Below are 26,802 nucleotides of genomic sequence, written 5' to 3' on the forward strand. Positions count from 1 at the left end.
TGATGTGATTAATAAACATTTATACTTAATCATTAATTTATAACCGCAGAAAAATAAGCTTTAAAAAAAAAAATAAAAGAAATAAAAACAATAAAAAAAAAATTGTTTTGACAATCGGAAAATAGGCACAAATTTTTCCAGATTCTGGTGCCCCAAGATCTTCCTAATTTTTCAATTCACGAATCCAATTAATCATCTCAACACTATTGCAGCCCACACCCTCTAGGTAGCTATGTAAACAATTTGTTACAGATGATGGCTGGGTTTGATTCAACATCTGTTTCGTGGGAGGAAGCTGCAGGGAATAGTTGTTTAGATATTGTTGTTTTGTATTAAATAATCCCAAAAGAGAAAAACAGACAACTAATGCCTAAAATACTATGGTCTGATTTTCTCTTTTGGGTTTACTAAATGTGGAAAAACTATCTGTATCAATTCAAACTATATTTACCATTCTGAAGTAGGGTTAGAGTTCATACTGTTCTCAATACTAAAATCTAAGTGAACACAAAAAAGCTCTAACTGGATTTGAATTCGGATAACCTTTTAAAAATTTTTAAATAATAAAAATAAAATAAAAGTATAGGCACATATCACATGGATTTTTTTTTTATGGTAATCCGAACAGAAAAAAGAAACAATAGCTCTATAGCTAAATATTTAGAAGTTTTAAAAGAATCGGAATCAGTAATTGTATTAGAATCAGGAAAAATCCTGGAATTGTTTCATCACTAATGTATATATATATGTCACAATCGCATTGACACACCAGTTCTCGCCAGATTACCAAAGTTAAGCAAAACTGAGCCTGGCCAGTACCAGATGGGTGACCATTTGGGAAATTTAGGCACTGTATGTACCGCACAGACTCGTAGAAATTTCCAGGTTGGTATCTGGAGGCGTATTAACTCACTAGGAGAGATGCATCCCCAGTTTTTGTTAAAACATGCATCTAGGAGAAGGAAACTCTCATGTAAAAACTTGCAGTCTACTGTATACTCTGTCCTGTGGCAGTCATCTGCACCAATGGAGGTTAGCAGTAATGCCAAAAAGTGTAGATGGTTCTACACAAAGCCTTCACCACTATAAACAACTCATCTGTGTGGATTTCTGAGTAACTTAGTTGTTGTGGTGGAATCTCATATGTCGAAATCAACGAGAGAATCCATTTATATATATATATATATATATATATATATATATATATATATATATATATATATATACAGATAGTGAAGTAATGTATTTTTAGAAACAAGATTATAATTTATCGAACTATAACCTAAGTGTAGTCCTAGGTGTCCACACTACTGGTTACAAGTGTAACAGATAATTCTCTCAGGGTCATATCCTTGTTGCAGCCACCTATATGACCAAGTAACCCATAGTTAACAACAAGGCACACGACGTGTAGTCCTAGGTGGTTCAGCTCAAACATCCACCAAGTTCCAGTCGCTATCACAAAGACAGGGTTGATATGACATTGGACGCAGCAGTGATGATCTCCTCTCTCCTCCTTCTTGCACTGAACGGAAAGATCATTCAACTTGGTTATTTCTTCCTTCTTAAGTTTACTTGTAAGTATTAGCAACAATAAATAACGTTGACTCTGGTTGTAGTTTTTGTATGAAATTAATTATTCTCAAAGAGAAAAATAAAAATAATATGTATGTACAGTTTTTCACAGGAGAATCAAAAATAAAAAAATGTTGATTTCAAGTTTCTTTTTTCTGGTAGTTATGATAATCAATGAACGGGGCTCAGTCTGGGTTTCAACAACCGATTTCTTGCTTTTGATTGGTCAAAGGACAGGTGCTTCTTGAATGGTGGGGTGTGGAGGTGAGGACAGTTCCTCAGAGCTCACTCACTACTGCAAACTCCCTGCAGACTCTTTGTAAACTGATTTTTCTTGGTCTGCACCAGCTTATGTATACATGGTCGGTGTGGGTCAGAACCTACCAGGGTGTTCCTGCAAATCAATTATCGTCCAATCTGTCATACCTTGGTTCGTCCTGATTGGATAATCAGCTATCTCTCCCCTACATCAAAATCAGGTAATTTTCCACACCAAGGGTTCTCATCAATGATCTTTTCACACACCGGGGAGCCCATCCGTCAAAACTCTAGCCTAAACAATCCACTAGATATCTCCAAATAAGCACCTTCACAGTTTATTGTTTCATAATTCGACTTTGTGTTTTCTGTTACAAGAAAAATGTATTTCACATCGGCGACCACGCCATCTTTCTTCCAACTGGTAGGGTAATCTGCCGTTTTTCTGGACTTGCCATAAAAATAAAAAGGCTCTATTTCCTCTTTCGCTGGCCCCTTTTTGGAGCAACTTTCAACCATAGCTCAAATTTAACTCTCCGTAACACCTCCTTCCGGGGTAATCACTTCTACCGTGGCTGGGTCACAAGCTCCATGGCCTTTAGTCTTATGATGTAAATGAATAATTTCTAATAAATAAATTTGTTTTTGTTTCATTTTTTTATTGACAAGAAAAAAATTAAAAGAATCATTTTGAAATTTTTCGATTCCAATACCGATTTCAACACCTCAATAAATTCTGATTTTTCCGATTCCCAATCCAATAATTCATCCTAACATTATATATATATATATATATATATATATATATATATATATATAGTGCAAAACTTTGTTGAAATTCAAAGATTTACATTTTTTCTTTTTTGTATCTTTTGTTTATTTCATCTTGGATTTTTTCATTACAGCCGTTTCGTTAATGGGATGGCAATTTTATGATTTTATGTTTTCATAAAAGTCTCCAATTCTCATCAATTTGTCAGATGTTATTTCCATTTGATGTTACCAACAAAAAGTTAATTTTGTACATGATAAACCTGGTGTTTAACGGTGATTCAGTTTTATCATAACAGTCTCCACCCGTTAAACGAAAATGGTATACATTGAAATTAATATTTCAAAAATAAACACTTATAAAATGAGGTCTTTCCCTTTATTTGGTGCCTTTTAAACTATGATTTTCTTATTCCTCGCCCTTGAAAACATACTTGGATGAAATTTAGGCTCAAGAGGATTACATTTAGCCCAAAAATTGCAAATTTTCTAAAACGTCCAGGTTCCAAAATAGGGGGTTACAGATTTCTTATCCTCTGAAAAAATTGTTTCCATTATTCAAATACGGCTGAAAATGCAGATTTCTCTTAGTTTTTACCTAAATTATATGAGGTGTTCATAAGAAAGAAATCAGGGGTGGGGTCAGGGCTGGATGATATGGGTTGGAATGTCCCACTCTTAAATTACATTAAATTAAATTAGCCTCCAATCAAGAAAACAGCAATTCTTCCTCCTTTGTCAGAAACATTATTCAAAGAATGTGCGAACTAAAGAATAAAATAAAGGGAAGCAAGAGTTACGTAGCTGTCAAAAATAAATCCATGTTCTACTCTCCTATATAGATTGCCGTAGAACACACCATGAAATTTTCACAAGTGCTGCTAATCATAATACGAATACAATAAATATTTGGATTTGTGAAGCTGTATCCAAGAAACACAGACTTTCAGTCGACAAGGTGGACCACCAGGGGTTAGTTATGAAAGAAAGATAAATGATAACCTTGTTGTCACAGGTGTGTCGGCAAGGTAGTTCTTATCAATGTTTACCTTTATTTAAAGCTCAACGTTACACCTTATCTTGGAAACTATTCAAAATAAATGCATTCAGTGACATTTTCCATGATAAAAAGGTAATCCAGGTCGTTTAAAAAAGTAGTTTTGTCTTATCCAAGTTAACCAAGTGAAATGGTTCAGTGGTTAGCAGCATGGACTCAGTAGAATGAGGGTTTTTACAGGGCTTTGCATAACTTTTGCTCAGGGTTGCAAAAGCAGAAGTGTAAGGTCCGACTCAGATAATTCAAAAAAATCCAACTCCACATTTTTAAGTCTACCAATATTAAGATTGTTCATTCTTCAGAAATTAAAAGTTGGGCTCGGAGCTTACATACGGCCCAGATATGTAGATGCCTTGTGGCCAAGACTCGAAGATGCCTTGTGGCCAAGACTCAAAGACTATGAGCCTTCATACAGCTTAGACTCTACTTTTCATTAACAAAATTTTGAAGCCTTTTGTGTTCAATCTCTTTGTATGTACTGTCTCATAATTCTATAACTATCCTTGCATGAGTATTTCAGCTAGAAATCATTACGTGGCCCAAACGTGAAGTTCAGATACAATCCACAAAGACAATTACAAAAAATAAAAAAAATATGAAACGTTATTGGAGTCAAGTATATTTATTTGGCTCCTTCTCAGCAAAAGTTAGACACAAGGTCAAGTGTTGTTTTGAGAAACCAACATGCTAGGATTAGTGCATTCTGGCCTAGAAAAATGCCTGAGCAGCTCCATCGGCATTGTCTCACAGGGGTGCCTCGGGCGATTAATACTAACCTCTTCTCAAAGAGAAGGTAAAACCTGGGAGGGTGAACCTCCTAAGACTAATCAAAATCATAACTCAACCGGACAGCAACAAAGTCTCTGTTTGGACTGATGTTGTAGATTTTGGTCTTCATGTTGGATGCGTATATAATCAGAATATCTCTCAATAAATCTATAAAAGTGAGAATGTATGTGGGTGTGAGGACACTTCTCAACCTATACACTCACCAAATCTTTGATTTACAAACTTGAAATTTGGTATATATGGTATTCAGACATGTGAAAAATTTTTTAATTGTTTTCATCCAGAAAAAAGGGATGCTAAGGGGTCAAAATTGAAACATTGGTACTTGGGAAGTCATTGGATTTTTATCTGTTTGTCAACTGTTTAATGAATGCACACGCGCGAATCGTTCACATGACAGGTTTCTTATGTTAAGAATAATTAGGTTTGAAAACACTTTTTAAAGTCGTGTCAAGCTGGCCTAATGGTTATCGTATTTGACTCGCTGTCTTTAGGTTTTGGTTTAGATCTCAGCTTGAGTAATTTTTATTTTTTTAATTACAAGAAGTGAACCGTTTAGAAAAAACACTACTCACTAACTACTATAATACTCACACGCACGTCTCAGTTTCTGCCTGAATTAAAATATAATATTTATGCATATTTTACGATTGAGCAACGCCAGGTGGCCTGCTAGTAAATAATAAGAATGTTATGTATCTTGACTGGAAAATTTTTTGAATACATTGCATGATCTAACTTTTAACGTTCATCTGGGGGCATAGTTTTAGAAGATAGTTTTTGAAAGAGGGAATCAACAGGCCAAAATTGGCATGTGTAGAAACAAAGAAAACTTAATATCAATTCCGTTTCTGAATTTTTTAAATGACTGGTTATTTGTGTCATTTGGATTCTTCAGACTACTGTTCCCATCTTGAGTATCATTTTCACAACGTTTCAGTCGATGTAACCTTTGAAATTCTTCAGGTTTCATTCATCAAACTACTATTCTCATCTTGAGTGTGATTTTTACAACGTTTCAGCCAGTGTAACCTCCGAATTTCTTCAGGTTTATCTTGTCGAACTCTGGAATGTTTCTGTCAAACTTAGGAATTTGAACGGAATTTCGAACGGAAGCCTTTATTTACTTCATGGAGGTAGCATGCTTTCGTTCCATCAGCCATGACTGGATAAAAGTTCTAAGTAATTTGCAATTGTATTTTTCGGTCGGCCACACTGAGAATTGAATTTTAAACCTTCAAGAAAATATCACTTTACAATTGATTTTTCCAAGTACTTTAACCACTGACTAAAAAATATTTGAGTATTACTTAGGACCTCAATCCAATCATGGCTGATGGAACGAGAGCATGCCACCCCCATGAAATAAATAAAAGGTTTTGCTCGAAATTCTGTGTAAATTCCCAAGTTCAACAGAAACATTTCCAGAGTTCGACAAAATACACCTGAAGAAGTTTGAAGGTTACAACTGAAACATTGTGAAAATGACACTCAAGATGAGAACAGTAATCCAATGAATTCAAATTATACGAATAACCAATCCTCATCTCAAAACTTCAAAATGTAATGACAAAACAACTAAAGGTTTATTTGGACCCTAAAAAGTCAAAGGTTAGACTGTCTGGGTTGAGAAAAAGAAGGTCAGAGGTTACATCGGCTGAAACGTTGTCAAAATAACCCTCAAGATGAGAACAGCAGTCCATGAATCCAAATAATACCAGAGAAAACCGAAGTAAGAAATCATGAGAATCATGTGACTTCATCTATGACGTTGGACGGTTATTTATTCCGATCTGACTGTTCCTTAGCAAGAAGTTGTCTGTTATCCTAAAATGTTCTTCACATATGATTGTTGATTAATTATCTATTCTATAAATGGCAGTTGTCTGTGTGTTTGTATGTCCAGCTAAAACTTAAAAATATACAACAAACCCCTACAAAGTTGGTATTTTTTCTATGTTTTTTTTTTAATCAGCATAATCCCAGAAAAATAATATTTAAAATTTCAAAGAAAAAAAATTTATTCTTTGGTGGATCAAATTTGTATCATTGAATGTTATCAAGAATTAAACACAATTTTTAATGTTATCATGTATTAATACAGCTCAGGAAATGAGTCAGTATTTTTTCAACTTGAAAGACAATCCCAGATTTAATTCATCGTTTCTTAACTATTGTCATTTTTTTACAAAAAAGGAGAAGAAGAAACTTAGTATTAATAGTGCTCTAGGGACATTCTTAATTTTATTTGGTGCTTTCAGTAGTGCTCTGAAGGCCTCTTAAATTTTTTTTTTTTTTTTTTTCATTCTTCACATAAAAAAGGGAATTCTCTTCGGAGATGAGGGAGAAACTTAAAAATAACATTTACTTAGATTTTTTTATGGCCTTGGGAAATGCTTCTATGAGTAGAATAATAACACATAGATAATAATACAAAATAATAATATATAGATAATAATACATAGATGATAATACATAGATAATAATATATAGATAATAATACATAGATAATAATACAAAGATAATACATAGATGATAATTCTTTTCTGACTTTTCTCTTCTCTGAACTCCAATCTCTGGTCCCCCCCCCTCGCCAATCTTTCACGAAAAACACCCATCTAGCTGAATCCACTGTGAAAAATTTTCCCCACTCTTTATCTGTGCCTAAATCCAAACGTAGATTCCATGAACAAAGCTTCTTTCTTAGAACTGCACTCCTGTGGAACTCTGTTCCGTCTGCCTGCTTCCCACCTGACTACAACCTGGATGTCTTCAAGTCCAACGTAAACAAATTCCTAATGAACCGCCCCCTCAAGTAAACACTTCAATAAATCTCCACACTAACATACTGTACTTGCAATAACCCTTATCCCTGAGTGGCTTCCGGGCCTTGATAAGTGGTGACCACCGTGTAAAAAAAAAAAAAAAAAGATTTCAACTCTTATTCTAACAATGAAATTCGGAACGAACCGGGACGTTAGTTGAGATTTATTGCTTCTATCTTACCACACCCTTTTCATGGCATATACTGCATGATCACGTTAACACAACGGTTCTCGTTAGATCAATGAGGTTAAGTAACGTTGAGCCTAGTCAGTACCAGATGGGTGACCATTTGGGAATATCAGGTGCTGTATGTAGGAGGCCGTCGACACCTCTCTGCAAGAGTTGCAAAAACCTAATGTTGTCATCTTCTCTCCTAACAGGGATATACATGTGACTGGAGACCGCTTGTGAATTTCATACTCCCATGGAACTTCCTCCTTTAGAGGAAGCCAGTTCAACCCATCTAGGGAAAGTGCTCTTTTCTCATATGATAAGGCCTTAAAGTTAAAATCAAACAAAATTCCAGCGGGTTGCACTTCCAGTATTACATAGAAAAAAAATTTTTTTTTTAAATCAAAAAAATTAAAAATGGAGAAACCTCAGATGATTCCCTAATGTAACACTTCTTATGCACCAGGTATTCTACATTAACTCTGCTTCATCTCTTGAAAATTTTCTAAGTTAGAAAAAACAGACAAATTTACAAATAAGTCAATCATCAGATTAATTGAGTTGATCAATTTTCAGATTTTTTTTTTGGAGGGGGGGTGCTTTCTGAAAGTTTCGACTACGAAAATCAAAATTAAGAGAAAGACGCCAAAAGTGCATGTGGAATGGAAAGAGACAGGAAGTCATTCTTTGATGAAGCAAAAAGTAATCTAACTCCTTTACCTCTATTGGAGATTGTTTGTAGTCTTAGCTTTCACAGCAAAATTAACACTTTCATTTCTCTGAAAAATCTGTTCTAAGAGGAAATTGGAAGGCAAGACAATATGGAGAAAGGGAAGGGTAGAAAGAAAATGCAAAGAAAGAGCAAGATAAAAGGAGAGAAACGAAGAAAGTGAAAAAGAAAAAAATAAATAGTAACAAAAACATAAGGAGATAAGGCCCTAGCAATTTGACAGAAATCAGCGTTTTCTTCTCAAAAAAAAAAAGGGGGGGGCCAAAACATGGAGAACTCACAACTATGATATGCTATATACTGCATAATCATATTAACACACCAGTTCTCATAAGATCACCAAAGTTAAGCAACATTGAGCCTGGTCAGTAGATAGGTGACCACTTGGGAATACCAGGCACCGTATGTAGGAGGACATCAACACCTCCTACAAAATCTATAAAAACCTAACATCGTCATCTCCTCTGATTGGGATATACATGCAACTGAAGACTGCTTGTGAATTTGATATTTCCATAAAACTTCCTTGTTCGGGAGAAACCGGTTCAAACCATCTCGGATGAATGCATCTAGGTATGATATGCTATAGCGATTTAAGCAGAAATTCACTTTTTCCAAATTAAAGCAAGCAAATAAGTCAAATTCCAGATCAGTGGAAATTTGATGAATTCCAATAAAACTTTCTTAAAGGACATATTAAACTGCAGGTACCAGATTTTAATAGTCACAAAAAAAAAAAAAAATTCTCATTATTCTGAACGATTGCACTTCACAAAAAAAAATTGATGGTGGATTATTTTTATTTTTAAATTGACAGAACAAAAATCTTTTTTTGCTATTTTTTTTTTTCTTAATTAAAAACAATGTTTAGACATGATTACTGTTCAAAGTATATTTTTTCAGAGAATTATTGGTGCTTATAATTGAACATCCAAAAATTGCATACTTACGTGCCATGTCGAAATTAGTAACAAAAATTTTTAATTATGAAAATGGTCAAGTAGAAGATTAGCTAGAACTATGTTTTATAAAAAATTTTTTTTGAATTTGTTATTGCTTAATGCACCATTTTCTAATTTGAAATCATGAAAGCTAACTGATAACAAGGGAGATAAGTCAGTTTGCCATACTGAATTGACTGCAATAGAAGAAACCAATAAAACTGCATTATTCGATCATTTTTATTTTTACTGATAATCATTTTTCTACTTAGTAATTTTTGGAAGTTTTACTAATTTCGACATGACACATAATTATGTGATAGCCTTTTTATTAGTGTTGGGACAATTAATTGGACTCGGAAAACAAAAAAAATCAAATTTTTGGAGTATCAGAATTGGAAAAATTTGTGCCTATTTTCTAATGTCAATAACGATTCTTTTTATTGTTTTGTTTCAAACTTAAATGTTTCACGTCTCGTATTAATGATGAAATGATAAATACTTATTGATTTTAAAATGTCAGTAAAACTAAAATCTGTAAATCATTCTTATAAGTGTATTTATACATTTGCGAAAATATATGCACATATTACATGGATTTTTGCAATAATCTAACCCTTCCAACAAAAAGAACTCTATATTTAGACATTTAAATAGAATCGGAATCAGTAACTGTATCAGAATCAGGAATTTAGAACAAAATCAGTAATTGCATCGGAATCGGGAATTTAGTAATCGTATCAGAATTGGGAATTTAGAATCAGTAATTGTATCGAAATCAGGAATTTAGTAATTGTATCGGAATCAGTAATTGTATCAGAATCGGGGGAAAGTATTTAAATCATCCCAACACTTGTTTATACTTAAAATGCATTTTTTTTTTATATCTAATTACACAAGCATTAAATTATTACATAAGAAAATTTGTTTTTTTTTTAAACGAGAGAAAAATGTTTAAACTTTATCAAAACCTCACAAAACCATTTCAGCAGAAGTAAATTCATGTCAACTTTTTCTAATGTTCGCAAAACCAAAACTTTTTAACAAACGAAAAAATTTAATACATAAACTTATAATGATCAAATTTTAGAAGCCAGGCCTAAACGGCATTTAATAAATAGGGCTATGACAACAGCATATTCTTTTCAATGTTTTGACTCTCGAGTATATATCTGACACAGTTAAACTTGGTTAATCAACGGAGAACCACATCACTCTATATAAAACAGACTAAGTCAAATATAATAGAGAAATCTTTAAAGAATTTGGATATAAATATAAGAAAAACGGCGCAATTACCTTTGCCTTTAGGCAATGATTTTTCAACAAAAATCTTGGATTTCTCAATGTCTTCTTTTTTGGTAACGTCCAGTTGTAACGGCTTCAATTTTTCATTTCCAAGTTCTTTGAGCTCTGAAACTCCTTTTTCTGTTAGACAGCCAGCGAACACATTGAAGCCCATCGAAGTCAGCTGTTTGGCTAAGAGGTTGCCGAACCCCATGTCACAGCCAGTAATGAAGACATACCTTTGGTCATAATTCCCGACAGTTAAACATGTGTAGATGTAATAGATGATTGCAACTGCGATAAGCACGCAGCCAAGAGGGGTGCAGACTGCACAATCCATTAAAACTGACTGAAATTTACAAAAAAGAAAAAACAAGTTTAATAAATAAAAAAAATAAAAAAATCATTTAAGAAAGTAAATATACAGCTCAAATCAAGCTTTCTTTGAATTTTTTGTTTTTTTATTTATTTATAAAAAAAAAAAAAAAAGAAAAGCTATAATAATTTCTAACAATACTTAATATCCATCACAACTCATATCCTGGAAATTGATTTGACAGCCAGACTGCAACATTGACTTCCGGAAATAAAGAAATGAATAAAACAGACAAACAGTTACATATGTTTCTGTTTTTCACCAAACAGTTACATATGTTTCTTTTTTTTTTCTTTTCTCTCCTGAAGAAGAGATACAACTCTCGAAAATTAGGGACATCAACACCTACCATTTTGTATGATACATTATGTTTATAAATAATTGTAAAATAATTGAAAATTCTTCTAATATTGTCAATATTCTTTTATATACAAACTCGTGTCCACGGAGTTCCCCCGACAAACCACATTGACATAGCCTTCAAACACAACTCCTTTCACACTACGTACAATGCTTCAAACAAACTACAACATCCTTCAAGGATTTTTTGTTTTTTTTTACTCTTTTTTCACTCCAAACAAGGGATATTGCCACTTGGAACATAAGGGGCTACTATTTATCTTTTTCTGTGCCTAAAACCTAAACGTAGATTCCATGAACAAAGCTTCTTTCTTAGAACTGCACACCTATGTGTTATAGAATGGATCAAGAGAGAGAGAGAGGTGGGGAGGAGTGTGAGTTATAGTGTAGACACGTTGACCAGAAGTCAAGATCAGCTGATTGGATTGCGTGTGAGTCATGTGATCAGGTTAGCTGAATCGGGGAGATTTGGTTGGGACTTGGAAGAGAGCAGACAGCTTCGCCGTTGTCTCCTCCCCTTTGCTGGGGGGAGGGGGGGCGAACGCTGACGTGGTAGGAATAAGACCTAGAAGAAGAAACCACACAGGCCAAATTCACTTTCTATTCTTCTGCGATCGATCTGGAAGGTGAATAAAAAACTATAGAACCAATTTCTTGTCTTGGAGTGAAATAAATCTTCATCCCCAAAAACAGGTACCAGTCTCCCTCCCAGACGAGATGTTCCAGATGGACCAACAAAATGGCAGAAGGTATGTTGAAAATGCATGTCACACACACAACGACATTAACTCTGATAAGATAATCAAACACTCAATCCTTTATGATACGACAACGTAACACTCAATTTGGTGCTCATGTAGTAGAATGTACCCTGTCTCTAAGACTCTTCCTAAGACGAACAACAACAACAATACAGAATATACGTCATCTTAATACAACCCAGTATATAACATATGGAACTCACTTCTGTTTTCCTGCTTTCCAGCTGACTACAATTTGGTATTCTTAAAGTCCAACGTAAACAAATTCTTGATGAACCATCCCCCTTAAGTAATCGAATTTACCAAATTACCACTACTAACGATTACTACGATATTGTGCGATTGACTACTGTACACTCATTAACACCAATCCTTGAGTGGCCTCCAGGCCTTGATAAGTGGTGATTCCTATGTAAAAAAGTTGGGGATCATGTCTAACAGGAGACAGTGGGGAGTTGAGCAGCAAAATGTCTGTTCACATTATTTCTGAAAATTAGTACAGTCAGGGAAGCAGGAAACAGGGAGGGAATTCCAAAATCTAGCAGCAAGCTGTAGTTGGAAGAAAATAATAGAGTAGAAGGCTTACCAGAATCTCGGGATATCAACAGTGAAAGGGTACGATTTTGCTTCTTGTCGAGTTAGTCGAAGGTATGTACATTCAGGAGGCACATAATGCTATGTGGTTATCAGAGCACATTCCATTAGGGTATTTTGTAAAACAGGCACAGAGATGCAACATTGCAGCGATGCGACAGAGATTGTAGCTTGGTCGACAGTGTGGGACCTATTTAAATTGAAAACTTGGGGGGGGGGACCCTGTCAAAAAGTGAGATGTACCAGCCCAGATGTGGCAACAATACTCCATGCTTGGGCGAATGTTGGTTTTGTTGAGATATAAGATATTGTCAAGTGTGAATAATTTTCTAGTTCGATAGAGGGAGCCCACCTTCTTTGCAATTATGTAAATTAAAAACGAAAAAAAAAAGAAAAATGCTGAACTTGTTAAATTTAGACTCCTTAATTTCCACACTCAATCAAAAGTCATCCAAGTCATTAAATTACGGCATGAGTTGATTACGAAAAGAAAAAAATTTTGTGTGGACATTAAAAAAATTTTTTTCTGCCAAATATTATTATAAATCACAATATCGTCACATTTTACTTTTTTTTTTGTTAATGTTAGAAAACTTTGTTACATTAAATAAAGTACTTAAAAAAAAATACTTTTCTTACAATTCTTAGTAAAATAGAGTTACCTCCCTTATAATAATGAGTTAACCTTCTGAATTGCCGTTTCTTTTTTTTTCTTTTCTTTTTTTTCTTTTTTTTTTAAGCAGTTAGGTCTATGACATCAAGGTTTCACTTCAAATAAAATCCAACACTATTTTTTATATGTCGGTTTTACAAGACCCATAAGGCAACAAAAAAAAAATGTAAACAAAAGTGTTAAAAAAAAAAAAAAAAAAAAAAAAGGCAGGTAAGTAGAAAATTAACTTTCCTTGCCTTTGGTAACAGCTATTTGTTGACTATTTATTTTGTTTGTTTTTTCACTCATTTTATTTCTCTATTGGAAATTCTATAGAATCGCCAATAATCTATTATTGTATTGAAACTCTGAATTTGCTTGTCAAGATATCACCGTCTCAATTTTTAATGTCATTACATCATTCTTGGCAAACCTTTCATGTTGGAATGAAGTTGAAAAATATTTTGTGTGGAATTATTTTGAGGCTTTTAAAAACAAAGAAAGGAAGCGGTGGGAGGACACATAGTTCAGTACTACTCTGGAGCAGCCTTAATTATATTCAGTGCTTTTAGTAGCGCTCTGCAGGCCTCCTGTTTTTCCCTGTTTTGTTTCATTGATCACTTAAATAACTGGTGCTAATGCACTTATTGAACCGTGCTATTTTTAAATAGCATTTTCAATTTTTTTTTTTTTTTTTTTTACAAAAAAATCACCACTTATCAAGAGGCCACTCGAGGATAAGGGTTAAAGAATCACCACTTATCAAGGCACAGAGGTCACTCGAGGATAAGGGTTAAATAGTGTATATTGGTCAAAAGGACAATATCATAGTAATCATTAGAAGTGTAAATTTGGTAGATTAGATTACTTAAGGGGAACGACTCATCAAGAACTTGTTTACATTGGACTTGAAGACAGCCATATTGTAGTCAGTTAGAAAGCAGGTAAACAGAAGAGAGTTCCACAGGTGTGCAGAAAGTTTTACAGTATCTGCTTTTTATTGAATTGTTAGATGAAAGTACAGAATAGTTACAAAACACCCTCTTCTCCCATGTTAAGAATGGCTTTCTAAATAATAACATTATTTCAGCACAGTTCAATACGTGCACAAGTACCAAATAATTTTTCTTCTAGAGAGGGAGGGGGGGGGGAGAAAAGTGGTTTTAGTAGTGTCCTGGAAATCTTATTTACAGAAGTGCTCAATATCCTAGACAGAGCCATAATCCAAAGTGCTTATATTCTGGATAGAGCAGATAGTACCCCAAAAGTGATTTTTTCTAATCCTCACAAAGCAAGGGGTTTCTCTTCTTGAAAGGGGGAGGACCTTCACATACATATATGTTTGTACATACATTATCACCTTTCATGGACTTTTATTCATACACACGTTCGTTGAGATGAGGTGTTTTCATTTATTGAGATTGTCGGACTGACTTCCTCATCTTGGTTGTTATAGTCACAACATTTCGGCCGTTTTGCCCTCTGGCCTTCATCAGGTGTTTTGTATCGAACTGGGGAACTGTTTGTTAGGAGTCTCGAACCCAACCCTTTATTATTATTACGGGGGTACCGTGTTCAGACTCCAGCTAGGCTCTGGTTTTGAATGCTACTTTTCACTGCCTTCGCTCAGGATTGAACTCAGCACCTTTGGGTAACTGTAAACTTTGATACAACGCGTGGTCCTAGACGTTGTATCAAAGTTTACAGTTACCCAAAGGTGCTGAGTTCAATCCTGAAGGAAGGCAGCGAAAAGTAACATTCAAAACAGAGAATCAGCAACTATGTCCCAGAGCCTAGCTCGAGGTCCAAACACGGTACCCCCGTAATAATAATAAAGGGTTGGGTTCGAGACTCCTAACAAACGGTTCCCCAGTTCGATACAAAACACCTGATGAAGGCCGGAGGGCAAAACGGACGCAACGTTGTGACTATAACAACCAAGATGAGCAAGTCAGTCCGACAATCTCAATAAACGTTCGTGTGTGTACTAATTTGCATATTATTTTTAAAAAAGAACTTTTATTAATGAACTGTTCGTTTGTTTTTCTGTTTCCTTATTGGATAATTAGTTTCATTTCACTTTTACGCACAATTCTATTTGTGCATATTTTCTACATTGTGCATAATTGCATAGGATTTAGATTAAATCTTTATCTCAGATCGGTCTCTTCCAAACTACTTTGTCAATTTTGGTCTACATAGTTGAAACTTGATATATGGGGTACTCAGACATGTGGAAGAAAATTGATTTAATTTTTAGTCAGAAAAATAGCTGCTAAGGAGTATAAATTAAAAATATGGAATTTAACAGGCCTATTTCGACATCATGTAAGCTCTACGTATGCGCAAATATACATTTATGTTGTAAACAACGTTATTCTCAAAGTTTTGATATGCATATGAACTTAATGAATGTTTTGGTTGATACCCGATAACACTTAAGTTATAAATTTTTTTTTACTTTTGAAATCGGGGGACTATTACTATATATTGGGTACAATATAATAATCAATAGAGAACTGTCTCTATAATAATAAATATGAAATCTACATAAATCAAAATATATTTACGTGGAAATCTGCTTATTCAATTATATTTCACCTTTTATCTATACCAATTCTTTAATTTATGAAGCTCAATGTAACTACAGAGCACATAACAAATAAATGACAAAAGTCTTTATTCCAAATTTCAAGATATTGATCATCTTACCGTTTATTCCTTTAAGTTGACACGCACAATTCTTGACAGCATGGTGTAATAAAATGGCATAATAAAATGAAAAAAGGTAACTGCAACTTCTCTCCCAATTTTCGGATTTTGAATTGTGCATGTTAAACATACATAAAGGAATAAATTGTAAGATGGTCAACATCTTGAAATTTGGAATATAGACTTTTGTCATTTATTTGTAAAATTAAAATATCATATTTTAGCATATTTGACAACTGAGCAAAGCTGGGCAATGTGCTTGTATTTTATAAAGTTGGATTTAATCGTTTTAGTATTTTATAAAGTTGAATTTAATCATTTTAGTATTTTATAAAGTTGAGTTTAATCGTTTCAGTATTTTATAAAGTTGAATTTAATCATTTTAGTATTTTATAAAGTTGAATTTAATCATTTTAATAACTAAAGTAAAAAAGAACAAGTGAAGCATGCATGGTCCCCCGTGCGTGCACAGTGAACGAGGCATAAAAAAAATGACTAAGTTCAGCATTTGCCCCCTTCCCCTCATTTAGCCCCAAAAGTCCCCAGGGGACGTCAAATCCTGGTGAAAATGAACAAACGGTGCAGTTTTAGGCCTTAACATATGTAAATTTGAGTTCTGCACCATGCAAAAAAAAAGAAATGACCAAGTCCATCATTTGCGTCCCCCCCCCCTCCATTTAGCCCCAAAAGTCCCCAAGGCCTGAACATATTTAAATTTGAGTTCAGCACCATGCAAGACTGCTAAATAGACATGCACAGAAAATTTTGGATAAATATGGTAAAATAGTCCTAAAATTGGAATGTTTTTATTAGCCCTAAAAGAGCCCCTGGGACACACCCAAGAGTTATCGCAAAGTATAGATAAACAAAATCATATAGAAATCAGTTAGTTACAACTTTTCAGAAAGTTTTATAAAAATCCATGGCATCAATTTTTTTTTAATAAGTACAAAAGTGTCAATTTTAGCCATTTTAACCCAAAAAGCACCCCTGGGGTGGGGGGTAACTAAAGTTTTCCCGGAAAATCTGTTCTGTTACATTTTTACTCATATCATGTTTAATGTTTGTGCAAATTTTTTTAAATTCCAAGGCGTAGTTATTGAGAAAAGTGTGAACAGATGAATAGACAAGGGTGAATTTACAGGTCCACCCTCCTTTTGTCGGGGGACCAAAAATGCATTTTTTTTAATGATTACTTTTTGATTATCAAATGCATGTACAAGCCGAATTTTAATTCCTAACTAAACAATATAATTATTTGGCAATTGTCTAGAAAAGAGTCCCAAAGTTTTATTAAAAATAAAATAAAAATTTTTTTTAAAAGGTGGAGGGAGTAGATAACTTATGTGGTAACTGGGCTGGTGCATCTACCACTCTTAAAAAGGGAAAAAAAAAAAAAAAAAAAGTCTCCAATCTAATAGGCCCCGAATTATCAGCCAAACTTTAACCTCACCAATTAATCTTTTTAAGTTGGATTTAATCATTTCATTATTTTATAAAGTTGAATTTAATCATTTTAGTATTTTATAAAGTTAAATTTAATCATTTTAGTATTTTAAAAAGTTAAATTTAATCATTTTGGTATTTTATGAAGTTGAATTTAATCATTTTAATAACTAAAGTAAAAAAGAACAAGTCAAGCATGCATGGTCCCCCGTGCGTGCACAGTGAACGAGGCATAAAAAAAATGACTAAGTTCAGCATTTGCCCCCTCCCCCTCATTTAGCCCCAAAAGTCCCCAGGGGACGTAAAATCCAGGTGAAAATGAACAAACGGTGCAATTTTAGGCCTTAACATAAGTAAATTTAAGTTCTGCGCCTGCAAAAAAAGAAATGACCAAGCAATTTCGCATCCCAGCACCTGTTTTACAAGTATTTTAATGGAATACGGCATAATCACATAAACACACAAATTCCCGTTAGATCACCAACGTTAAGAAAAGTTGAATTTGGTCAGTACTAAAATGGGTGATCATTTGGGAATTCCATGTGCTGTATGTGTTCTCCGCTTATCTCGGCATTGCTTCCAGTCATCCTGGACCTCTCCTTGCCACCGGACTTAAACAGTGCCGATTCAGGAAAAATGTGGCTGGTGATCGCGCAATCACAATTACACACACAGCTATCCCTACTACAGGGGGTATCCATTGTCTTTTAAGACTGAACGGAAACTTCCACTTCCACTAATGGAATGTGTTCTGATGAACTCATATTACTTGTGCCCCCCTCGACATAAATACTCAGCTAATGCGACGGGCAGCAAAATCCCACCCCTTCACCATTGAGGTCTCTTGATGCCGGAAAGCCTTCTATTCTAATAGTTTCTTCCTGCTAGACTTTGGAATTCCCTTTCTAATTACTGCTTCCCTGACTGTACTAACCCGCAAAAGTTTAAATGCAATGTGAACAGACATCTCGCTGCTCAACTCCCCACAGTAAGACATGGTCCCAAATAGTAGCCCCTTACATTTCAAATGGCAATATGCCTTGTTTTGGGTGCCAAAAAAAAACAACATTTTTTAAAATGATGTTTGTGCAGATTAGTAATGTTTTAAACGAACGCATTTCAGGTGAAAACATTATTACGTACTTTCATGTTATGTCACAATTAGTATAAATTCTAAAAATTACGAAAAAATAATCCAGTAAAAATATAGTAACAAGTAAAAATAGAATTTATCAAATCATTGTACGCTTTAATGTATGACAAACTGACTTATCGCCGTTGATTTTAATTAGGGGTTCGCCATTATAGAAATCCATCTAATAAATGTCATGCACGGTGATATTTATTGGGTAAATTACTACCAGTATTTTGTTTACTTTATTTTTGAATTTTGGGCTATTCTCGGTACTCCAAAAGTGAGAGGCTCATGTTGCCAGCTCGATTTTCATTTTAACTTAAGCGTTCAGCACTACTCATGTTTCGAACTTAATAAACACCTTAAAATAAGTTAAAACATCAAAATCTTATTCATGTAAGTAGAATAATAACTAATCTTGCCTTTCGTAACATTTATTTTTTACCACTTTTTCGTTTTGTTGTCTATTGTAAAACATACTCATGCAGGTATTTTGCAGTATAGACAACAAAATGAAGTAGTCAAAAAACAAAAGCAAGTATATCTATATATCTATAGAAATGAAATTGTCTGTCTGTGTGTGTATATTTCCCTAACAAAATACACTGTCAATTTTCAGTCTACAGACTCGAGATTTAACATAAGGAGTATTGAGATTTGGGAAAAAAAATTTTCAGACAGAAATTTGGCTGTCAAGGTGTCAAAGTTCAACGATTTCACCTTTGAAAGCTCTACGAAACTCCGTCAATTTTGGGGTCTAAACACTTGAAATTTTAGATGCAGGTTCCTTGGACATGGATCAAACTTTTTAATTTGATTTGAGTTCAAAACAATAAATGTTTAGGGGTCAAAATTGGAGTCAAAAAAAGTTTTTAAAAAAATTGACCTCTGTGGTCTCTACCAAATTACTTAGCCAATTTTTGGTCTAAACATTTAAAATTTTACATAAAGTGTATTCAGACATAGAGCAAGCTTTTTAATCGGTTTTTAGCTGCCAAAGGGTGAAAGTTCAAAAGATCTGACCTTTGTGGTCTCTAGCAAAATATTCAGCCAATTTTGGCTCTGAACATTTCAAATTTTACATAGAGAGTATTTAGACATGCAGGAAGCTTTTTAATCAGTTTCTGGGCGAAAATTTGGCCGCCAAGAGGTCAAAGTTGAAAGAGTTGACTTTGCAGACTCTACAAAACTCCTCGGCCAATTTTAGGTCTAAACACTTGAAATTTTAGATGTAGGTTACCTGGACATGAGTCAAACTTTTTAATATATATATATATATATATATACATATGCACATAAAGTTATGATTATGAGGCCAAGCAAAGCCGGGCTGAACTACTAGCAACAAATAAATGTTACCAAAGGCAAGATAACTTATTCTTATACCTAACTGGATAAGTTTTTGTATTTTAACTTATTTTAAAACGTTAATTTTCATTGGAAACACAAGTAGTGCCAAGTTTTCAGTTAAAACTAGAAAAAACTTGGCTGAGACTTGACGGTCATCTTTGTAGTCTTTAAAATCGCTTAAAAATCAAAAATTAAACAATACTGAGAGAAATACATCCAATAAATGTCACTAATCGTGCTAAAATGTAATGTTTTATGTACCAGTATTTCGTTTAATTTTCGAATTTCAAACGAGTATCGAGACTTCTCAGACGACCGTCTAATGTCGGCCGTTTGTTCTTGTTCTAACTCAAGACTCAGCATTACATTTGTTTCAAACTAAATAAACGCTCTAAAATAAGTTAAAACACGAAAATCTTATTCAGGTAGGTAAAAGAGTAACATGTCTTGCCTTTGGTAACATTTATTGGCAGACTTGAAGAATCTTGCCCCCCCCCCACTTTATATTTTTTATTTTTGTCTTTTTTTTCATTTTTTTTTTTTTTTTCAACGGATTATTATCGAATGGACACTAGTCTGCCAGATTATTAAAAACCATTAAGCAAAAGTCAATATTTAAATATTTTTAGGGGGTGCTCAGTTTCTAATACAACGTCCTAATAGATTGATCACCACTCACCATTTTCGCGCGTGCGCATTCGGGTCTGTATTACCTATGGTTTTCAGTGGTCACCAAGTTTGTTTTCGCGCGTGCGCATTCAAATTACCTTAGTAAACAGCTCGCGTGAAATACAAGAATTTGCAAAAAATAAATAAATAAGGAAAGTCAATGTTGTTCACTGGTAGTCCAACCTGCAAAGGGTGGGTGTTTATCCCGAAAGCCGTTCTTAATATGCGGAGGTTGGGAGGGGTGTTTATTCCGAAAGGTATTTTCTTATTTTCAATTTCCCCATGTTATGAACGACTTTCGGAATAAACACCCTTTGCAGGTTGGATTACCAGTGAAAACAACATTGACTTTCCTTATTTTTTTTATTTTTTTTTTTTTTTTTTACAACACCCTTTGCAGATTGGACAACCAAATGCACATCGACCAAAAGTATATATAAATAAATAACCTGTCAGTGTGACTTTAAAATCAAATAAATAAACACGTTAGTAAACAATTACAAAAAAAAAAAAATTACATTTAATTCTTTCTGTCCGCGGTTAAAAATGAGAAATCCTTCTAGACTGAGGCAAGTCTTAATTTTTTTTTTTTTTTTTTTGTTCGTTAAAAACCGATCTTGTGTCTAACTCTACCGCCTGCGGCGCCTAGCAAGTATTAACTAGGAACCATGTATTTTAAACAAATGTAAATATCAGTAAAAGAAAAGTAAAATGCGTATTTTATCGTTTTCTGTTTCAAAAACCCGAGTTTAATTTTGTGTTGTTGCCTTTCAGCTGTTTGGCGAGTCAATGGATGGATCGCCATGGGGGCTGAACTATATAAGCACTCATTATTTTAATTCGCTCTCGGCATTGAATATCATTAAGTTTGTGATGATCATGGAGTTCTCATTACTTTTGCGTCAAAAATTTGTGAAATATTTTACTTTTTAAAGTAAAAAGCAAGTGTTGTTCGAAGGAGTCACTGTTCTAGAAAAGAACCAAAGTTAGTTCGTATTTATCAGCAAGAGGAATTATAGTTTCGACTTACCGCTGCCATGGCCCAGGTTTTTATTTACGTGAGAACATTTATTGCATTAAGAAAAGAAAGGAGAGAAAAAGAAAAAAAAAAAAAAAGCTTGAGTGTCACGTGTCCTATTTATTCAACCAATCAAAATGTGTTTCTATAACCTTTGAAAATTTAAGTTATGCAATTTATCTTTTTTAGAAGAAGAAAGAGAAAGAAAAGGAAAAGAAAAAGAGAAAGGAAAGAAACAAATGAGAACAAAAAGAGGAAAAAGAGAAAATGAAAACAAAAAAGAAAAGATACGATTTTTTTGCTTTGTTTTTTTTTTTAATCTAAAAATACATAAAGACTGTAGAAGTAGGTGTATGCCTTGCTGCAAAAGATTAAATAAAAATTAACTAAAAGTACAAATGAAGGAATAAAAAAATAAAAGAAGCTTGTCCAGAATTCAACCCAACTAAAAAAATGCAAAAAAAAAAAAAAAAAAATTATGATGTAAGTGCCCGTCACAGAACGAAAACGTCATATTCCCAAAATCACGCTAATTGATCAAGTAACATTATTATATAAACAGTAATGTGTGAGTGTATCTGTGCGTGTGCGTGTGTGTGTGTGTGTGTGTGTGTGTGTGTGTGTGTGTGAGAGAGAGAGAGAGAGAGAGAGAGAGTCCGAAACTTCTGGGACAATTTTTATGAAATTTCACACAAATGTACTTTAAGTATCTGGCAGTGTTCTTAGATAAGTACCGATAATCGAACAAATCTGATGAAAGAAGGAACAGGCAATTTGACGAAAGTTAACATCTTTTACAGCCTAACATCACAAGTGCATTTGAGAAGATTATTACCACACATGCAGAAAGGTCAGGCATATAAAATCAACAGTAGGCGCTTTAATATGACCGGGGCGCTATCCAAATTAATGCTTCTGTTTAGAGCACAACTGGACCATAATACATGACTTTTGCATTTTGAACTTAAATTCAAGCCATTATCACCGCACGAGCAGAAAAGCCAGGCATATAAAACCAACAAAAAGTTCTTTGATATTACAGGGGCGCGTTGGAAATAATTGTCTTGTTTCAAGCAAAACTAAACCATGATACTTGACTTTTATAGTTTAAACTTTAATTCAAGCCCTTATATATAAAAATAATTTCATAAAATCAACAGTATGTTCTCTACAGTGAACTACAATGTATTGTGAACTAAGTCACTGCGGAGAGGTGCATGAGTTTCCTCCCGGTGCACCACGATGGGTCCTTTAGAGCAGGCAATCAACTGATTTGATTGAAAAATGACCAATTTCACCGATTTCGATGACAATGAAAATATGGGAGTGTGAAACATTTGTTGATCCTCATTCAATCCTGGGCAACAACGGGTGTGAGCCAAAAGTAGGTTTTCAGTAAAGTAATATTTATTTAGAGATCATATATATGTACAACTATATGCAATAAGATATACGATTTTCATTAAATGTTACTTTACCGTCCACCTACTTTTGGCTCAGCTTATATACATATATATATATATATATATATATATATATATATATATATATATATATATATATATATATATATAATTTTTTAATTTTTTATTGAGCCCATAATAAATTTACATTGTTGTTTCCATTGGACTTTCACCCCAAGAGATGGGGTAGAGTACCAATTTCATCGGAATTTATAGGTGAACTGAAATTTAAACTTACAGAAATGGATATAAAGTTATTGGGGGGGGTTATTAAATAGAGGGGGAGGTCGTGTGGTAGTGTGAGGAGGTTTTATATTAGAATTTCAGTTGTGAATAGACGCTACCGAGCTTCTATTAGGTACTTTTTGAAGAAAAAAAAAAGAAAGAAAGGAAAGTAGACGTTTCAAAAAGTACCTAATAGAAGCTCGGTAGCGTCTCTTCACAACTGAAATTCTAATATAAAACCTCCTCACACTACCACACGACCTCCCCCTCTATTTAATAACCCCCCCCCCCAATAACTTTATATCCATTTCTGTAAGTTTAAATTTCAGTTCACCTATAATTCCGATGGTGTAGAGTACCAATTTCATCGGAATTTATAGGTGGACTTATAGGTGGACTCCACCTATAAATTCCGATGAAATTGGTACTCTACCACATCTCTTGGGGTGAAAGTCCAATGGAAACAACAATGTAAATTTATTATGGGCTCAATAAAAAATTAAAAAATTATATACTGCTCTATTAACATATCGAGCTCTTTTATCGGGTTTTTTTTTACCTTATTTCCCTTGAAAAGAAATATATATATATATATATATATATATATATATATATATATATATATATATTGTTATGTGGAGATAGGTAACCAACCCAGAACATAAGGAACCGAGCCACCGATTTTCACTGGACCCTTGTGTAAAAAACAGAGACTTCCTCCCAGGACATTAACATGGTGGTCACAGGTCAGGGAATGGTCAGGGAAAAACATATTCTTCAAGGTCAGGGAAAAGTCAGGGAATTTCACTTTGTCAGAAAAAAATTACATCTTTGAAAAAAGTCAGGGAAAAGTGAAATTTTAAGAGTACTAGTTTATTTACTGCCATCTCAGTGGTGTTTTTCTATAGTGAAGAATGCAAGCTGTCAATGTCAAGGTAACAAAACCACTGGGGCAGTGGTCAGAGGCCCAAAACGGGCAAAACAACCTGGCTTCCTTCATGTTAAAAGATAATGTTCTAGAAGCAGAAATTGTTTGGGCAGTCAAGACAGTCATGGAGCATTACTCTTGCTCATCTAGAAGCAACACAGACAAACTGTTCCAACGGATGTTCCCAGACTCTGAAATTGCTAAAAAGTTCTCCTGTGGAAAAACAAAGTGTGCGTACTTAGTGAAGTATGGATTAGCTCCCTCTTTCTATGAGAAAATGCTCAGTGTCCTTTCTAAACCAGAAACATTGTTTTCTGTGTCTTTTGATGAGTCCTTTAACAAAGTCATCCAAGAAGAGCAGATGGATCTCCTTGTAAGGTATTGGGATGATGAGGTGAAAAAGGTAGTTCCTCTGTATTTTGAGTCAGAGTTCTTAGGTCATGCCCGTGCTGCAGATCTATGTGACAAGGTTTTGAAAGGATTGTCACCCCTTAATCAGGCTAACATGGTTCAGGTTTCCATGGATGGGCCCTCCACAAATTGGAAGTTCTATGAAGAGCTTGTGAAGTTGCGTAATGAACAGGATCCAGATATTTTCTTGCTACTAAACCTGGGTTCCTGCAGCCTACATGTCGTACATGTCCTACATGTGGTACATGTGGTACATGTCCTACATGTCGTACATGTCCTACATGTGGTACATGTCCTACATGTCGTACATGTCGTACATGGAGCTTTCAAAACAGGAGCACAAAAAACAGGTTGGAACATTGATAGTCCTCTCAGATCTCTTCATAATCTCTTTCATGATGCTCCGGCTCGAGCTGAAGATTTTGTTAATATTACTGGCAGCACACAATTTTCTTCGCAAGTTTTGTTCAACAAGATGGCTGGAGGATGCTCCTGTGGCAGAAAGAGCTATAATGATATGGCCAAACATTGTCAAATATGTCAATAAGACATTAAAAGGTCCCAAAGGTAAGGTACCAAAGATTCAGAGCTTCAACACTGTGCAAGCAGGTACACAAGACCCTTTCATAACTGCTAAACTTCAGTTATTTGCCATCCAAGCAAATATGCTCCAACCTTACCTACAAAAGCATCGAACGGATGATCCAATGGCAGTGTTCATGGCACAAGGCTTGGCTTACGTCGTACAAAGTGCCATGTCAAAGTTCATTAAAAAGGATGTCATTGACACTGCATCCTCTTCGGCAAATTTAGTCAATATGGAACTTGAAAAAGAGGACAACTTGCTACCTCCAAAGGATGTTGATGTTGGATTTGCTGTTAAGGCCATCACAGAAAAGCTGAAAAAAAAAACAGAAAGTTTCTTAATTGCAGATACTCTTCTTTTTGCACTGAGTGCCAAACTTTCTTAATAGCAGCAACAGCAAAGATTCTGAAAAGATGTCCCTTGAAGTACGAACTAGTGAGAAGTTGGTCTGCACTTGATCCAAGACACATGGCCCTTCAGCCTGATGATGCAACTCGAAAATTCGAGAGACTGTTAGCTAAACTGCTAGTATGTCGCCAATTCACGGCAGATGAATGTGATGTAGCCAAACGACAATTTGATGTTCTTCTGACTGAAGTTCAGAAGTATCACGAAGAAGAATTTGAGGCATTCACAACTTGTCAGAAGTTGGATAAATTCTTCAAGTTCCTTGCTGAAAAGCCACACTACAATGTCCTGTGGAAGGTAGTGAAATTGGTTTTAGTGTTGTTGCATGGGTTTTCAGAGAACAAATATATCCTTTTCTGTAACATGGGAGAGGATACTGTGAAGGCATTTAGAACTGTCTATGATGGGACGAAACACATGAAGTGTGAATTTCATGACATCCCAGTCAGCAAGGAATTGCTCAAATCCTGCAAGCAGTCACGACAGAGGTATTCTGCCTTTTCGGAAGACCAGAAAAAAAGCAAAAAAAAAATAGTGAGGTTGAAAGTGATATGCAAAAATTGTTTTCTGAATTAAAGGAATGTCAGAAGAAGGAAAAGAGGCTACAGTCAGAGGCATCAGCATTGTTAGGCAAGGCAGACAATCTCTGTGCAGAAACTGAAAAAAGCCACAAGTAGAATCTGATCATAGAAGCAAATGCGTTAAGAGCTAAAGGAAAAGAGAAAAGAAAGGAAGCAGATGAGGCTAAGAATGAGGCTGAAGTGATAACAAAAAAACTGGAGTTGGGTAAATAGGAACTCCTTCATCTTGTCTTGGCCTCTTCGTGATCATGGATGCAAACATTTAACTTTCTGTGATGTTGCCGTTACTCATGTTTAGTGTTTAGCACAGTTGATAAATTCCTGGTAAGCATATCGTTTCCCCTTGTAATGCAAGGAAGTTGACTTGTGAATGAAGTCACACGCTTTCTTTTTACTTTGTTTTCATTGTTTTCTAACATTTCAAATTCTTTGCTGCATCTCAACGACATGACACATGTTGGATTAGTAGGATATTGTTTCATTTAATTGAATGACAAGCTGATGTTAGGTTTCCAAGAAAATCTATCCTTTTTCCATGTTAAGGAACTATCAATTCATGTACACTGTGTGTGTCTTGCTGAAAGCATTAATAAATGGGTTGAGAGGATGGCTGTGTGGGGAAGTTGGAGGCCATTATCAGGACTAATTTGTGAAATTGCTTATTCAGTTGGTCAGGGAAATTTTACATTTGTCAGGGAAAAGTCAGGGAATTTCAAACACCT

The 26,802-nt window shown here is 34.5% G+C and overlaps 1 protein-coding gene across 1 annotated transcript in view; it reads right to left on the minus strand.

Moving 5' to 3' along the window:
* LOC145263187 (short-chain dehydrogenase/reductase family 9C member 7-like) overlaps positions 1-21,561 on the minus strand; it is a 49,514-nt gene extending 27,953 nt beyond the window's left edge. The window contains exons 1-2 of the mRNA XM_080120243.1: positions 21,491-21,561; positions 10,418-10,754 (exon numbers count right to left, since the gene is read on the minus strand). Of these exons, the coding sequence (XP_079976369.1) occupies positions 10,418-10,754; positions 21,491-21,499 (346 nt within the window). The 5' untranslated portion in view covers positions 21,500-21,561. The remainder of the gene's footprint in view (positions 1-10,417; positions 10,755-21,490) is intronic.
* Positions 21,562-26,802: the final 5,241 nt, after the last annotated feature.

The sequence above is a fragment of the Euprymna scolopes genome, chromosome 38, assembly GCF_053919585.1.
Source record: "Euprymna scolopes isolate OS-2025 chromosome 38, ASM5391958v1, whole genome shotgun sequence".
Taxonomy (NCBI): domain Eukaryota; kingdom Metazoa; phylum Mollusca; class Cephalopoda; order Sepiida; family Sepiolidae; genus Euprymna; species Euprymna scolopes.